Source organism: Podarcis cretensis, assembly GCF_951804945.1.
Source record: "Podarcis cretensis genome assembly, chromosome: 8".
NCBI lineage: Eukaryota > Metazoa > Chordata > Lepidosauria > Squamata > Lacertidae > Podarcis > Podarcis cretensis.
The window spans coordinates 91,166,144-91,183,635 of NC_137177.1; the positions used below are offsets into that span (position 1 = coordinate 91,166,144).

Consider the following 17,492-nt stretch of genomic DNA (forward strand, 5'->3'; position numbering starts at 1 on the left):
AAAGTTTTCTCTCTTCACCCTCTCGGGACTCTCCCCTCCACCACTCCCATCTGGCCTGATGAAGAGTTCATGTGCAAGCTTCTGGGTTTTCAGGATTTAGTGACCTTTTTTGGTTGGCCTAATGTATTGTCTGAAGGACAGAGTTGGATGACAAAACTAATAGTTTAAAAAGATGGCACCTAGGCTTGTCACTGAACCTAAGGCTTAAAACAACAAGAAACAAAAGGTGGAGAGGTGACTTTGTTCTATACCTATCTTTAAAAGTAAAGGTAAAGGTAAAGGTACCCCTGCCCGTACGGGCCAGTCTTGACAGACTCTGGGGTTGTGCGCCCATCTCACTTAAGAGGCCAGGGGCCAGCGCTGTCCGGAGACACTTCCGGGTCACGTGGCCAGCGTGACATCGCTGCTCTGGCGAGCCAGAGCCGCACACGGAAACGCCGTTTACCTTCCCGCTGGTAAGCGGTCCCTATTTATCTACTTGCACCCGGAGGTGCTTTCGAACTGCTAGGTTGGCAGGCGCTGGGACCGAGCAGCGGGAGCGCACCCCGCCGCAGGGATTCGAACCGCCGACCTTTCGATCGGCAAGCCCTAGGCGCTGAGGCTTTTACCCACAGCGCCACCCGCGTCCCGTGATCTTTAAAAGTAGGCTGACAAAAATTTAGCAAATGACGTTTGGCCCATCATTTCTTTTATCAATAAGAAAAAGCTTAACCTGCTGGTTTTCTGCATTGTTAAAGGCACAAGAGCAGGGCCAGAAAAAACCTGGAAACCTGTAGCCACAGTCATTGTCCATGTGGTTCTTTCATCCCTGCTCCCACCCCCCCTTCCTCTCAACAAGGTGAATTATCATTGCTATTTTCATGGTCTCTCCTGGGGCAAAATGGGTAGACTGATCTCAAATGAATAAAGCACAACAGAACCACCCCTGTGTTTCCTCCTTGAATGATGAGGTCTTGGGCCTCTTTCTGGAAAGGGAATTTCCCATTCCACAAGACAGCAGGCTTCTCATGCCTCCTGGGGAATTCAAGGCTTCCTGTTCCTCTGCTGATATAATGGATTCTGCAAGGCTTCTCCAACCTGGTGCCCTCTAGACAACTCTACAGCCCTCACCAGCCCCAGCCACCCCTTGGCTTGATGGGCATGGCACTACAAAACATCTGGAGGGCAGAAGGCTGCTTTATGCTCCTCCTACTGCCCATGGGACCCTGCCCCTTTTGGAATCTCCTAACCAGCTTCCCAACACTTTTGACTCCTATCATTTGTTCAGTTCATGAGAAGAGTTGTGTTTCTCCTGCTCCTTGAAGACTCCATTCATTTTGCCCTGTTTGGAGAGTCTCTCTCTCAATGGACATAAACTTTGCACCTGCCTTGGCTTAGCTGCCATCTGCTTGTTCCTATCTAACAGCCTAAAAGACAAACACTTTTTGCATGGCTGTGAGATAAGATTAAGGTGTGCATGAAAAGCAGTTTACAATGACTTTGGTTAAACTGTAACACTGATACTGCTTGGGAGAGAAAATTACAGCTGAAATGTGTGGTTAATAAAGAGTATTCTTCACTTTGCTCCCAGCGCAGTCTTCACTCCTCCCTTGGATATTTTCAACATCTGCTTGATCCCTCACTTTCTCCTTAACATGTTTCAGTCCTACTGTTGAATTTAGATGTCACTGTTCTAAATCTAGCACCATGGTTCTCTGCTTTTTAAAGGCAAAAGTGTCTTATTATGGAGAGTCCTTTTTATACACCTCCCTCTCAGGCCATGGAGAGAGTGAGAAAGATCTCAGCAGCCCATCTTTTCTGCCACAGTGATCTCTTCATTGTGCATCTCTCTTTTAAAGTCAGCCACCACCAGTCTTCTCCACCTTGGCAGGTTCCCATCAAGATTTGAAATATTTCAGGAATTTTGAATAGTACATACTTTTGTCACCACAGGAGCTCCCTATTCTTTGCTTATTCCGGCCAGACTTCTGGGCTCTCTCCTTCTGCCAAAACAGAGATGGGAATAATTTTCTTCACTTCCTGCCGGCACAATGGGCAGCGACTGGTGGTATGGAAAATTTTCAGGGAGCAGTGGGAGCAGAAGTTGGCATGAGAGCAAGGAAGCATCATTGTGTTGGCTTTTTGCCCGAAGCATACAGCACATTCCTCAGGAAAGGCATGGAAATCCCCACAGTTGGACTCTGTATTTCATACAAAAGACACAGAATAAGAAACATAGAAATACTTCTTCAGCACACTCTTCTTCCTACTTATGCTATTTAACCACAAGGGGGGGGGATGAGCAGGCTTTAATATGGACAAGTCGGTCAATTTTGGTTTCGCAAGCTTAGCTTCAGTTTGTCATGTTTCCACATCAGTTTGCAATTTTTTAAAAATAATAATGAGTCCTGAGAACTCACAAACGTTTCTCTCTGTACTAGATGAGCACCAGTAGGGGGTGATCAGAATGACAGCAGCCAGAAATGAGCAGAAGAAGAAGCTCTGCCTGAGCCTCTGCTCTGCCTGCCTGGCTCTCTCGCCACTGACTACCCTTTACCCAATGGGGGAGAGAATGGCACTCTGCACATGTCCATGGGAGCCTCTTTTTGTGCACAAGGAGCCTAGCCTAGCCAAGTGGGGAAGCAGCAGTAGCCTTTGGACTTCTCACATGCTGTTTGTGTTCTCTGATGATGGAGGGAATGCTGCTAGAGAGACAAAGTTTTGACAGTACTTTGCCTTGCTGTCCACACTGCTATCTTGTTTTCAGCTGCATTTATTAATAAGAATTAATCTGTTCCTGATTCAGCTACTGGACTAGAGTGAGTGAGTCCAGGGGGAGCTGGTGGGGTTTGGTGAGTGGCCTGTGCATTTAAAACACTTTTTTGGAGGTTGGAGAACTGCACAAATTTTGAAGGGTAGCTGTGCACTGACTCCCCTGTTGTTTCAGGAAGTGTGAATTGGGTAGATTTACAATAAAATGTGAACTGAACAGAATTTATCCTCCACCCGTAGTTGGCGCATCCCAATGTCTTTATATGACTGAGCACTGGTTCTTAACCTGTGTGCTGTGATACCCGAGGGTGACTTGAGGAATGTTGAGGGGAGCCTGGGGGACCACCCAGTCATTAGCTTGCAGTCCATATCTCTCTGCCTTTCTCTGAGGAACATTCAGAGGAGCAGACACCTTTAACTTGCAGCCCATTTTCTTCCCAAAATAAAACAGCAGTAAGAAAGTGGGGAAACACTTTTTCATGACTGTATATCTTTTTAATATCTCTCTCTCCCCCCACCCCCACAAACAAAAACCCTTGCAAGCTTAATAACTAACAGTTCCTTGGTTTTACACAGAGGGCTTGAAAAATGCAAGAAAATAGCAAAGTAGCTTGATGGTTTGTGTTCCTGGACACATGTGTGCTCTGTAAGGAGGGATTCAAAAATAACCCTGAAAGTGAGGAGTGCCTTCTGTGTTTCCCTGTCCTGCTACCCCCAACATCCCGCCCCCCTCTTCTTCTCCACCTCTCCCCCCAGCCAACCCCCCTGCTCTTTAACAGTCGCCCAGCTTTATGGGGACAGAGAGAATGTGTCAGGGAAGGACCATTTCTGCATGTGTGCTATTCCTTCCCTGCAATAACATAGTATTTCTACTTTGGATTTTAATCTCATTTTCCCTCTCCACTCCCCCCCCCACCATGTGCACACTGATTTGGGGGAAGGTAGGCTGTGGCTGCCACATGGAGTGCGTCAGCTCGGCCCTACAGAGCAGTGCGCTCCCACTTACAAGGCGACAAAGAGAGCGCTGACAAGGGGCAGGGCGGAATGGGCACATTCCCACTTATGCACACCCTGTAATGGAACCCCAGGCTAAGTGGCTTCCACAGCGGAGCCGCAGAAAGAATGTGGTTGGTTAAGGGAGCTGTGGACTCAAAAAGGTTGAAAACCACTGTGACAGGGAGTTCCAAAGGTGGCCTCGGCAGGGTCTGTGCTCTTGTGAGAGAAAAACAAAAATGTAGAGTGTGTTTTTGTAGTATCTATTTAGTCAGTTAGATATTTATTATGGTCAATGGACCAATAAGACAAAATACAAAGTATAAAATACAAAATTACAGCTCCACTGAAGCCAATTTTTTCAAAACAAAAAACAAAACAATAAAAGTGAAATTTGCACTGGGCAGTGAAGTGCCCTGGGATGGTTTCTTGGGCTAAAAGAAAATAATGAGAGGAAATTGAGGGCAACTCACAGCTTTTCCAGATACTCACCACTCTGTTGAAGAAGGCTGAGCCCATCAGCATTTGTTGGTAGGCTGGAGGGACCTGAAAGGGAACGAGAGAAACTTTAGGCTGCTGCATCTCAAGTGCAGCCGTTACCCATCAACAGCCCATGCCTTCTTGCCAGGCCACACCACACACCATGCTCAAGGGCTTTTCCCAGCTGGAAAACATATTTGAACAGTGATAATGTACCTGGGTGGAGAGAAGGGTGGGTAGAGAAATCTTGACCTTTTGTATGGCTGAGATGTAGGCTGCTGCATGGAAACAGTCACAACTATTACCCCACCCACTCTTTGCTGCTGGTCCAACTCATTACCAGCCTGTGGTCCCCAGAAGGCTGCCTGTGAGGGAATGTGGCCCTCATGCTGAACAAGATTCCCCCACCCCTGAGTTTAGATGCTTCAGCTGCTTACCCAAAAGCTGGACTGCCTTGGTCCTTCCATAGATGTCCACAACAGCCCAGAGAGGCCTTTTGACCAAGACGCCATCTACCACCAGGAAACCTTCTGACTTCTCATTGGTGCTGCAGAAAACAGAACCTTGGTTGTCCACCCAGAAGCTGACAATGGTGCCTTCTGCTCCATATTCTTCCGGTAAGACGGCAGCACGACACTTCCCTTGCTTTACCAGGTCTGGGCAAGAATACGGAGGCAGCACACTGGGCTCAACGAGGGACGGATCCTCCCAAGTGAAGCCCACCCTTAGGCCTCCACACCACCTGCTCTCTTCCTTTAAGATTTTCAAAGTCACCTTCTCATAAAGTTCAATTGGCCGGCTGGAGAAGACAATGCCGTTGCAGAATGTGGCTGCTCTGCTCGCTATGCAGTGGGACTCGTCCATGATGACCTGGGAGCCTTTGAGGTAAGGGTGGAAAAAGAGGGGATCACTGGGAGGCTGGCTTGCGACATCTGGACCTGTGGGAGACATAAGTGTTATGTACTGAAGTTCTCACCCTGGGCCAGCAGGGGGATACTGTATAGTTCAGGTCCACATATGCAAATAAGGGATTGAAAGTGACGTTCAGTGATTGGATAGTTACAGAAAATGGTTACTGTTGCGTTCTAGTGGAGCTCTATATAAGCAGGTTGGCTGAACCCTTCAGTTCAGTTCTGTTCTGGCCTGTGAATAAACAAGAGCTGTTTGAAGAATCTCTGTGTCGTCTGATATGTTCCCTCACAACTTAACAATAAGAGACACCATGATTAATAAAATTATAAGGGTGCATGCTACAGTTTAGCATGCACTTTCCTTGCAAAAGGTCTCATGGTGTCATTAACAGGAATTCTGAGAAGCGCCGCTCATCTCCACAGTCATCATGGCAGGATTCTCAGGAAGCGGAATTCTGTGCCCAATGCTACATACACACTGTGCTTTTAATGATGACATCCATGTTCTGCTCTGACTTTCTCTACCGCAAAGAAGCAGGCTTAGCATGTGGCTCAAGATCCCGCAAAATATGAGACCACCACTAGGTGTCACTACCGGCAGCACAAGATGTGCTGAGGCCACAAACAGATCCTGGTTGGGTTTGCTTTCCATTTATCATGGTGTAGTAACATCTCCTGCATAGGAAACTGAAACCCCTCAGGCTACAAGAGGCAACAGTTCTTCTAATGACTGAACCATAGGCAGGTTTGTGGTTTTTTGTTTAAGCAACTAGAAATATCATTTGCAAAAATAACTTCCCTATAGACGCTGAAGTTTTACATCAGGTATATATAGAACATAAATACTCCAGTTTATTAAACTGGATTCAGCTATGCCAAAATATATCAAGTACAAAAAGTTGATCAATTATATGTTACTATAGGACAACTGGACTCCAAATGTCTCAGGTTAATGTTAATGCATTTAATTCACAGGCATTGTGCAGTGACGTAGCTGGGGGGCGGTGGCCCTGGGTGCAAAATCCTGAGAGGGGCATAACCAGGCACCCCCACAACTGGCTCCCAGCTGAACTCCTGCCGCCTATCGTGGTACAGAAATATTTTGTATAGATAAATAAGCTCCAAGCTTAGATAGCAACTTTGTCAGTGCTATTTTTTTTAAGAAAAAGAGGTGCTGGAACTCACTATGAACACCTTCCTTGTTCCATTATAATGGCAATGGCGCCCACCTGAGAGGTGCTGAAACTGAGTCTCTGGCACGTTCCGGCTGAAAAAAGGCCCTGAACTTTGTATACCCCTAAAATCATGTAGGCATAAAGTCCATTTCATGATCACCTGGCCTCATCTGATGAGCCTGTGCTTGCCTCCTCACACATAACCTCCATTCAACCAGTTTAGAGTGAAGTTTAATTGATCCTGCCACCATTGCTCTGCCTAACCACCTTCATGAGGGTGGTTTGCCTTTGTGTGTCTGTGTGTTTGTGTGTGTGAGAGCTAAACTGTATGTGAAAATGGGCTATAGTTTATGAAGAAAACAGCTTCTCTTTCATTCCCTGATCCTGGATGTCATTTGAGCAGTTGGCGGTTACTGTTATCAGAACATCATGGCCACAATCCTTTATTGTTCTGACAGGGGAAGGGTCACTGGGTGCCCTGAAGAGGGACAGAAGGAGAAATCCTGAACCTTGAAGAAAAATATTTCTGCATATTGCCTTTTCCTTAGACAATCTATAATTGTTTTCTGACTCTTTCTCTTCAAATGATCTTAGGTGTTTGACATTCAGTAGATTGTTATATGTGGCCAGTGGTCTGTGAATAAATTAACACAGTTATGTTTTATTGACATGTGCGGTAAATTCACTTGTTATCATCTTGGAGAGCCAGAGTGGATCTGGTAAAAATATTTCTTTAAAAGAAAACTAAAAGTTGAGCAGGGCTCAAATTCCCGCTTAATCATGAAGCAAACTGGATGAATTTGGCTCAGGCACTATCTCTCGGGCCAACCCACCTCATAGGAGCGTTCGGAGGGGGAAATGGAGAGGGCGAGAGTGAGCAACCTTGTGCTCTCTGAGGAAATGCGGTGTGTATGTCTATGCTTTGTGATTTGGAAAAGATTTCTGGGGCGTTACTTTGTCTGGGTGAAAATGTAAAAGTTTGAGGGTCGGCGCCATCGCCGAATGGCGGACTCCCTCCGAGCTCCGGAGGGAGTCGGCTGGGTAGGGGTCGGGTCCTGCTGTGCCGGCGACGCGGGGACCCTCAAAAACCATGGGCGGAGATGCCCATGGACTTGGTGACTCGGCGGGCACCGTTTGCGCCCCCCCGACCCGCGAAGGAGCCTTTTTAAAGGCTGCGGAGTGGGTGACGGGGGGGTGTGTGTGTGTGGTGCTGTGAGTCCAATGCTTCCCCTGCCCAGCGAAGCCGCATGCCATTCGGCGGAGAGCAACGACTTCTTCTTTGAAAATTTCGGATTTGGACTAAAAGGAACAACCCGTGAGTAAATTGATTGGACTTAAAAGGGAAATTTGATCTTTGAATTTGGAGCGAGCGGGGGGAGTGCAAAAAGGAAGTCCGCCCCCCCCCTGTTGTAGATGGCTCAACGCAAGGATTTGACAACTAAGATCGAGAGATGAACTTGTTTACCTGAGAAAAATTTTTAACTTCACGAAGGGAAATTACAATAATTGTGCTGGAGGAGAAGACTGATTTGTGGGAACTAAAATGCAACCCCCCCGGGAACCGGGAACGATCCGCTATGAGAGACTGGTGAAGAGACACAGAAACTTTGACAGCTGTCAAAGTAGCTGTCAAAGCAGGAAAATAAAAGAGAACTTTGTTACAATGACTTTGCTGGTTAGATTTGTTACAATTTGGACATAAATTATTGGAAATAAAGGCAACAAGTTATTTGACTTTTGGGTCTGATTCTGAAAGAAATTAAGTTACCATATTCCCTCTAGAGGGAGGCTGGGACATTGCAACAGTAGCAGCAAGTGGAAAAATACTATGAATTTGAGCAGGATCTGTTATCTCTTGGGAAAGCTGCAAAAACGAAGCATTATTTTGTCTACAGAGGTTTCTATACTAAAGGAGACAATGGATTTATCTATTGAAGAAAGGAAGGGACTTGACACAAGTTATGTTCCTGAATAACAAAAGCCTCTGTGGAGAACAAGAAGTTTCTGAATTAGAAGGTTTCTGCAGCAGAACAGGAAAAAGCAACCTGAGGAATAAGAGCTGGACCAAATTTGAAGCCGGAGTATTTGGAACATCCAGACTTTAAAAGGACCAAGAAATAGAATTTAAGTTAGACTCTTAAACATAGAGGTCTGGATGGAAGAACAATGACTTTTTCTGAGAGTTTTTTCGAGATTGGACTTTCTGAAATTAAAAGCTATCAAAAGACGGCAAAGTGGAGTTGAGATATAGACGTGGATACACCAGGCTGGCAGTAGACAATGGATGAACTTTGGGGATTGGAACCGGGGAATGGGGGGGGGGGGGAGATTTGGAATCCAAAGGCTGTAAAATTATATATTATTTCTTTCTTTTCTTTTTTCATGTTTGTTGTTTGAAAATAGGGGAATTCGTGGAAGGGAAATGGGGTCGATCTTAGGGAATTATATAAAATATAAGGAGAAATGGTTCATTAAGATAAATAAGATAAATTAATTTGGAATAAATGGGTTATTTAAAATTACAAATAAGGTTTTAAAATTTGGGGTAAGAATCTGTGGAATCAATTTAAGGGAAATGGAATACAAGAGGGGGAGGGGGGGGAGTCCGGGAAAGATGCCACTGAAACCAAGTGTAAATCATATTTGTTTTTTCTTTCTTTCTTGCTATCTTTCCTTTTTATTCTGGAAAATTTCTAATAAATATTATTAAAAAAAGAAAAAGAAAGAAAATGTAAAAGTTTGAGACCTTGTGCTATTTGCTGGGTTGCAGGCCTGTTTCACAGGTGGGGAAAGGAAATTCTTGCTTTTTTAATATCTATAGGAGACTGGTTTAAGAAAATTCATCTTTATTGGTCTGTGAAACAATGGACTCTGTTTGGCTGCCAGTTGGAAATGTCAGTTGGGAGTTAACTGTTGGGAGACCACAGAAAACTGGGGTGAAAATGGATAGATGAGACCTGAGTATTAAGCAAATTCATCCTTAGTGGGTTAACGTTTTGCTGGTGAAGATCAGAAGGGAGCCAGTGGCTCCCTATCTAAGGAGGGCTTACCAGAACAGCCTATGCAAGCAGGTTTCTAAAATCAACTAAACTGTCCAAGCAGCCAGAAGTATAACCCGAGGAGCTTTGGGAGGCAGAGGCAGATTACACCCAGTAGTTGGGCTGGGTTGTGAGTGAATTTGGCTGAGGTGGACGCTTAGCGACTTTGGCCAGAGGTTAAAGCTTCTTAGAGGCTGCTGTCAGCTATGGTGTCTCTTGCAACTTCAGAAATTGACAGCAAGCACATATAAAAGGCCAAAGTAGATATCAGTATCCTCTTCATGTACAAAATATCCCTTTACCAACAATCTTAAACAACAGCTCATTCTGTATCCAACTCATGCATAAAATCTCCTATATAGCACACTACCAGGAGGTTTTTAAAGCCCCAAATTTACTCATCTTTTCCTTAAATCACTGTGCCCCATAAAAATTAGCAAAGTCAACACTATAATTAGTTAACCAAAACGAACCATAAATTGGTGGTGAATAAGAAACAGCCAATCACGTGCCATAAAATGCCTGGGAAAAGGCTGCAGTGCTGGTGCCCAGTTGGGGGTCTTGCTGGGGAGCATCCTGCTGGGGCACCAAGAACCCACTTGAGCCTAAAGTAAGGTCCAAAGAAGAGGATTGCCAGCTCAAAGCCCCTGCTCTCCATTAGAAGAACACTCTGCTACACTAGACTCAAAGAACATTCATGATTAAGTTCTTATCGCAAGTTTCAGTGAAAAAATAAATGTGGTCTTGGAGACCATTCAAAGCAGAAATTTTGGCAGAGGAGCAATGAATGGCATACTTTGTTCACTGATGACTTTTGGAGAATTTTTATCATACAACAACCTCCAAAACCACCCACACACCATCCCCATAAACATTTAATATATGTTGATTGAGAGAGGAAAAATGATGTATAAAAGATTTCACTGGATGCCAAGATTCAGGTTTCAGGGTGAGAGAACCCCAGTAGACACAAAACCTGCAGCAAAGTAAAGCGTGGAAATATAAGCTTTAAAATAGCTTTAAAATATTCCTTCCCAAGTTCCCTCTTCGACTTAACATAGAGAAAGACCAGACATTTGGTAAGTTTAAAATGGCTTATTTACAAACTCTTCAAAAGTCAGTTTCATGTGCTTTTCCATACAGCATCCAGAAATCACAGGCAGCAAAACTTAGGTTAGTTTCAAAGTGGTGAAAATTTGCAAAAAGGGCATGCAGTCTGAGCTTGAAGCAGCCAGCTCAGATGTCTTTATATAATGGAGTACACATGATTGATTGATTATTTAATTCCTTTACCACTTAATATATTTAAATGATCTCTACGCAGTATACAGAAAACTGAAACAACGACAGACAATTTAAACAAAATATTACAAAAACCCAGTTATATACTGTATTAAAATGTTACATTAAGGCATAGTTGCTAATATATATAAACCAATATCATTTTTTTAAAAAGCACTGTAGTTCAGTGGCTGCCACCACATCTTGTGGCAGTGAATTCCATGCATTAATTCCTTGTGCCGAGGCTGACAGTTGTTTCTCAGTGCTGAGGGAGATGCACACAGTGATGCGTATATTCAGAGGCACACTTGTTCTTTTGAACATTTTCCTTCGGAACTGCACCCTAGAAAGGAGAACATTTTCCAGAGCTCTTCCCTGACACAGATCCTGACCTCAGCCATAGCCTTTGAGCATAATGAGCAGCAAGGGCTGCGGGAGAGTTCTTCAGTTATGCTCCCTGTGAAACCAGTCCCAGACCTGATGGGTCCTCCATCACCTGACTCTGCAGCGCAGGGGACCTTGGCCACCAGAAGCACCTTTGCATTTTCACCCAGGGCCCGTCCTCAAAACCCCCAGGCAGTTCTTACCCTCCAAGGGGCGAAGGCAGGCACCCATCACTGCCCGGAGGCTGCTGTTCCTCAGGCTGAAGACTTTGGTGCTGCTCGCTGGGGGATAGGCTGGAGTTTATGTTGCCATGCCAGGGACGCAAGCTGTTCTTACTGAGTTGCCTCCCGGGAGTTAAACATTAATCATGGAAGTGTGGGGCTTGTGTGCGGTTTCCCTTCACATTATCACAAGATGCACTTTGCTTTGTGCTAGGGGGATTTCCAGTATATTGTGTGTGCGGACGTAACTTGAGCCAGGGCCACACCCCCAGGACCACTTCCCTGACTTCAGAGTCCTGGCTTCCAGCCCAAGCTAGCAAGACTCCACCCTTTCCTCTTTCCTGTTGACCCAGTCCATTTACTTTGCACTGTTTCAGTGTACTGTACTTGCTAGCTTTCATTGTCATATCTTAATATTACTTAGCATTCGTATAAAGCTGTGGGCAAATATGACAATTTAGGTTTCTCTTAGTTTCTCATTTTTCCAGTATTAAATTCAGTTCTCCACATTTCTACAAAAGATATTTTTAAAAAAGTCTTTATGACAATTCATCAGCATTTTAGTGCAAATTTCTCTAAATATGCTTCTGTGCAGAACATGTTTCTATGCAATTTTCACAAATACACACATTTTTGAAAGCAATTTCCCCATATAAAATGCACTTATGCATGTTATCTCTTCTTAATACAGGTGTTTTTATGTTCTCTTTACCATTATATTTGCATTTGTGTACACATTACTTGGTTGCAGAACTGCATTGAAAAAATTGAAGATACGTGATTTTGAAAAGATAGCTTTGTTTTGATACATGTTGGCCCAGGCAGAGCTTGCCTGGTCAGGAGTCCCTGGTCAGCTGGGAGTCCTGGGGCAGGACAGCCAATTCTGGCCAGTCCCTGGGGCCTCCTGGGGCAAGTGTCTCTGGCTGCTCTCCCTGCACAGCTCTGGCTGGGCTCATGTACTAGAGGCATAAGAACATTAGAAGAACCCTCTGGATCAGGACAGCGACCCCTCTAGGGATATACAAAATAAATAATTTTATAATTTGCGTGTCCTAGTTTCTCAATTTCATCCTTTTATATGGTTTTGCAGATTTTTTTTGTATTTTATGCATTGTGATTTGCTTTTATTTTTATTGTTTATGGATTAGTAATTCGTTATTGTAATTGATAAGTGTAAACTGTTTCATTATTATGATGTTTCATTTTACTCTTTACTCTTAGATTCTAATGGATTATTGAATATTCCTTTAAGTTGTTTATTTTAAAGTTATTGTGACTTTTTTATATTGGATCAGATTCTTGCTATTAATGTTTTATGTTTTATTATGTTTTTATCTGTGTTGGAAGCCACCCAGAGTGGCTGGAGTAACCCAGCCGGATGGATGGGGTATAAATAAATTATTATATCATACATTAGTACCTTGGTTGAAGAACAGCTTAGTTTATGAACAACTGGGAATAAGAACGCTGCAAACCCGGAAGTAGGTGTTTTGGTTTGTGAACTTTGCCTTGGAAGCTTCCTGTTAAGTGTGTTCCATTTGTAAATTGAGTCCCTCGCTGCTAATCAGAGGCTTCCTGTTGAGTCTGTCGGCTGTTGAGTCCTGAGCACTCACGCAACACTTGTTGTTGTTGTTTAGTCATTTAGTCGTGTTCGACTCTTCGTGACCCCATGGACCCAGTTCAGCTACTGGTTGACTGATTGTGTGACTGCAGAAATGGATAAAAGCCCCCCATCCAAACAATGACTATCATCAGTGCATGTAAGAAAAAAAAATAATTTTAATTTGTGTCATCTACAATGCTGTCTTTTTTATTTTATAGTACAGTACATTGATTATTGCCTTCATTTTCTGGATCAATGGTCTCATTAGATGGTAAAATTCATATAAAATTACCGTTTTAGGGGTTGTTTTTCATCGTCTGGAACGGATTAATCCATTTTCCATTACTTTCTATGGGAAAGCACGCCTTGGTTTAAGAATGCTTTGGTTTAAGAATGGACTTCCGGAACAAATTAAGTTCGTAAACTGAGGTACCACTATATTGTATTGTATTGTATTGTATTGTATTGTATTGTATTGTATTGTATTGTATTGTATTGCATTGCATTGCATTGCATTGCATTGCATTGCATTGCATTGCATTGCATTGCATTGCATTGCATTGTATTATATTTGTCCAGCATTCTATTCTTGCAGTGGCCAACCAGATGCCCATGGGAACCTGCAAGCAGAACCTGAGCACAGGAGCCCCTGTGGTGTCCAGCAACTGGAATTCAGAGGCCTACTGCTTCCCACAATGGAGGCAGAGTGCAGCCATTGGTGGCTAGTAGCCATTAATAGCCCTCTCTCCATAAATTTGCCTAATCCTCTTTTAAAGCCATTTGAGTTGGTGGCATTACTGCCTCCTGTGGGAGGGAGTTCCACAGTTCAACTCTGTGCTGCGTGAAGGAAGACTGTTTTGGAAACTGTGAATTTGGTAGGTTCACCTTGAAATGTGAATTGAGTTGACTCTGCCCCCCCCATCCCTATTCCTACATGTTGCTTTAGGCCAGAGGTGGCTAACCTTTGATCCTCCAGATGTTATTGGGTTCCATGACTAATGGCTGAGGATGCTGGGAAACATGGTCCAACAACCACTGAAGGGCCAAAGCTTCTTCACACACTTTGCTTACAAAGTGCATACAGAGTGCTGAGTCCCTAGCCACCTATCACATTAATTGGCCGACAGATAAATACTTGTAATTTAAAGATACATATGTTAGCAAATGCACACTGTGCCCCAAGTCCTTTTAGAATCTAGTGGTGCCTCTTGTTGGCTATACATTAGATTCATGTGTGCTCACTAGTCAACTATAACAGTTTCTGTTTCTTTACATCTGTTGTACAATGTCCCAATGAGTCGGGTTGCTGCTCTTTATGTGAAATAGCAACATCTCAGAGACATGCAGTAACACAGTCTGTAATTATAGTTACGGGAGAGTTCAAAAAGATAGTCATGCACACGGTAGATGCATGCTCTGTAAAGTGAAACTGCATCTTCACCTGGCCACCTGCAGTACAGTCACTGGCTCTCTAACAACTTATTTAAAAGCATCTCTTACACACTGCAAATTGCAGAATATATGGCAATGAGATGCTTATCTCTAGTCTACCTGCCCAGTGCAGGTGATGCTATTTCCAGGAATGCAAGTGGTCTGTTGTTGTTCTTCGCATCTCTCTCTCTTAAGGGACAATGGAGTGCTCCTCCGGGGGTGAAGCCAAACTGCTACAATAGCAGCACTGAAGTGACATTCCTCAATGCACAATACTGGGCAGTGTGTGTTGTGGCCCTGGGCTGCCCAGATGCCAAGCCCCCCTCTCAGCCTTGGTACAACGGAAAGCAGAGCAATACATTTAGCACCAGTTTGGTGCAGTTGTTGCTGGAAGGAGGCATACAAGACATCATCCAACCGCCTTGGGGACTCCACTCTGGATTTGTGTAGTTTATTCCTTAGACTTTTATTCTCCCAAAGATATACTGCAAGGCAGTGGAGTTTGGGGGGGTCAGATTCTTCCTTCTCCTAGATGGGCTGCCTTCCCAGGTGGACGAGCCCCATCTGCCCCTCAGTTACCTCTACAGCACATGTAGAAACCGCCTTCTTGACTGTTGGACCCACTCTTGGCCTTGTATTGGTCTTGTCTGCTCAATCTGCCAGAGCCTCTCTTCACACGCAGGGGAAGCCTCTAACTCACTGAGGATTTGAGACCCATCAGCTCCCCTCACTTGTTCCCGGGGTGTGGCTGCTCTCGCATGCTGACAGCTTCTAGGAGCCACAGGCGAGAGCTGAGTGGAGGGTGGGGACCAAAGATGGACAAACTGCCTGAGAAAGAGCATGATGTCTCCCCATTCAAAGGTACTACCCCTCCCCTAACACCCATACACCTATTGTTTGTAGTAGTGGTGGTGCTATTACTAGTAGTATGTGTGTTTGCTTGCATGTGTAAATTTTATAATACACACACACACACACACACACACACACACACAGAGTTTAAAACATACCTATAATTACAGTGAAAACAGCTTGGCACCAGCCCTTTCATTAAAAGCAATCAGTTCCCAATAGCCTGTTGGAATGAGAAGGACCTGCAGGTGGATGGATAACAAAGAGGGAGCCAATTTAGCCTTTCCCAGGAGGGATTTCCAGGGTCTGGGAGCAGCCACTGAGAAGGCCCTCTCCCGCATCCCCACCAGGCATGCCTGTGAGGTGGGTGAGACTGAGAGAAGGACCTCAAAACCCAGGCAGGATTGTATGAGGGGATCTGGTTGGTCAGGTAGCCTAGACATAAGCAGTGCAGGGCTTTATAGGTCATAACCAGCACAGTTTGAATTGTGCCTGGAAACCAGCTGGTAGCCAGCAGAACGGTTGTAGCAAGGGAGTCATCTGCTCTCTATAACCAGCCCCAATCGGCAGTCTGGCGGCAGCTTTGAGCCAGTTGAAGTTTCTGAGCTCTTTTAAAAGGCAGCTCCATGTAGGGCGTGTTACAGTAATCCAAGCTGTTCACATTTTAGGAATTGAACACTGTCTCTTTATGACTTGTTGAGTGTAGGTTATTTATTAAAATATTTATATTCTGGTTTTTAGGTGAACCTCACAAAGTGGATTACATAGAAATGTAATGTGATCGGGTGTTGGACTACATAAGTGTGGGGGTTTTCTTGGGGGGGAGGGGAGCTCCCTCAACCCTGTGATTATGGTTGTAAAACAAAACCGCTGATGAAGTCAAATTGGTTGAACAAGATTAGCCTGGCTCATTTGTTGGGAGGAAGAACCTTTACATAACTAAAGAGTTGGCCAAATACAGGGGATTTGTTGCCTGAGGAGCCAAGGGCCAGAGCGTCTTTTGGAGGGAGTCTTTCTTCCCTCTCGTGGCTGATATCATCCATGTGTCTGTGCATGGAAGAAAATAAAAAGACTGGCAGACCTGAAACTGGTTTTGAAAGAGAGAGTCCTGACCTGCTTTCTGTGCAGAATCCTAACCCGAGTCTTTGGAGACCCTGCAATAAATCTGATGGGGAGATGGATCTGTTGGATACTGTGAGCCTTCCATCTTATTCTCAGCCTGTACATCTGTGTAAATAAACCTTGTATCTCCTATGATAAACAATCACAGTTAGAATACCAACAACTATCTGACTTTTAGAAGACATCTGAAGGCAGCCCTGTTTAGGGAAGTTTTTGATGTTTGATATTTTATCGTGTTTTTACTATTCTCCTGGGAGCTGCCCAGAGTGGCTGGGAAAACCCAGCCAGATGGGCAGGGTATAAATAATAAAGTTGTTGTTGTTGTTGTTGTTGTTGTTGTTGTTGTTGTTGTTGTTGTTGTTGTTACCAGGGCTAAATCAGCTTTCCCCCAAGCTGTTGCCTTCTGGGTGGTTTGGTCTATGACTCGCATCATCCCTGACCATTGGATATATAGCTGGGGTTGTCAGGAGTTGTTGTCCAAAACCAGCTTGACAAAAGCAGGTGCACACATGTGCTTTTTTATAGCTCATACACACATAGGTCCCTTTGCGCCCTTGGCAAGGAACTCTGTTGGTGTCCCCTCCCCTGAAAAAAAATGCCACGTGCGAGAAGGAAAGGGGCTGGTTTCACCAACCACTCGGAACGCCTCTGCTCTCAAATAAGTCTTCTTCCATGGGCTTTGCTAGTGGGATTAGGATTACAGCCTAAATAGATTTTCTTTCTCCCAACTGCTGTTAGATTTAGAGCTTGAAAACCTCCCTGGAAAACAGGCATGATTGCAGCAGGTACAGCACAAGATTTGGCCAATATATTGCCAGTGATTCTGGTTAGTAATATATTTCACCCCCCAGGCAGTGATGCCATTTTGAAGTTTTGTTTTGGAAACTGACCTGACTTGTGCTGCTCATGCCATATCTGTTGGATTGGATCCCTCCACCTCTAACTGCATTTCCAGGAATACAGCTGGTTTCTCCTGAGTGAATCAGTCAGCATTCTTTAGTTAGAAAATGAAACTGATAATAGTCATTTGCTCTCAGTGACCAGAGTTCTCATTGGAAACTGGAAACTGAACCTGCACTTAGCAGAAATAAATGGCTTTTGAGAAAGGCAGCCCCACTGATCCCCCCCCCCCCCATTTTCACAGATTGCAACTAAAATTGCTGTTGCGTCCACTTCCTCCTCTGACAGTTCCAGGGATTCTTCATCAGGTGTCAACCCAGAGCCCTTGGGGGGGGGCGGTCATCAACATT

General features: G+C 44.4%; 1 protein-coding gene across 1 annotated transcript; it reads right to left on the reverse strand.

Annotated features, from left to right (window-relative positions):
* Positions 1-632: 632 nt before the first annotated feature.
* NEURL3 (neuralized E3 ubiquitin protein ligase 3) lies at positions 633-11,422 on the reverse strand. The gene is made up of 4 exons (XM_079987597.1): positions 11,217-11,422; positions 4,662-5,162; positions 4,237-4,290; positions 633-2,180 (listed from the first exon to the last, which is right to left on the reverse strand). Exons 1-4 carry the CDS (start codon positions 11,242-11,244, stop codon positions 1,951-1,953), a joined length of 813 nt encoding a protein of 270 aa, XP_079843723.1. The 5' UTR covers positions 11,245-11,422; the 3' UTR covers positions 633-1,950.
* Between the last annotated feature and the right edge of the window lie 6,070 nt (positions 11,423-17,492).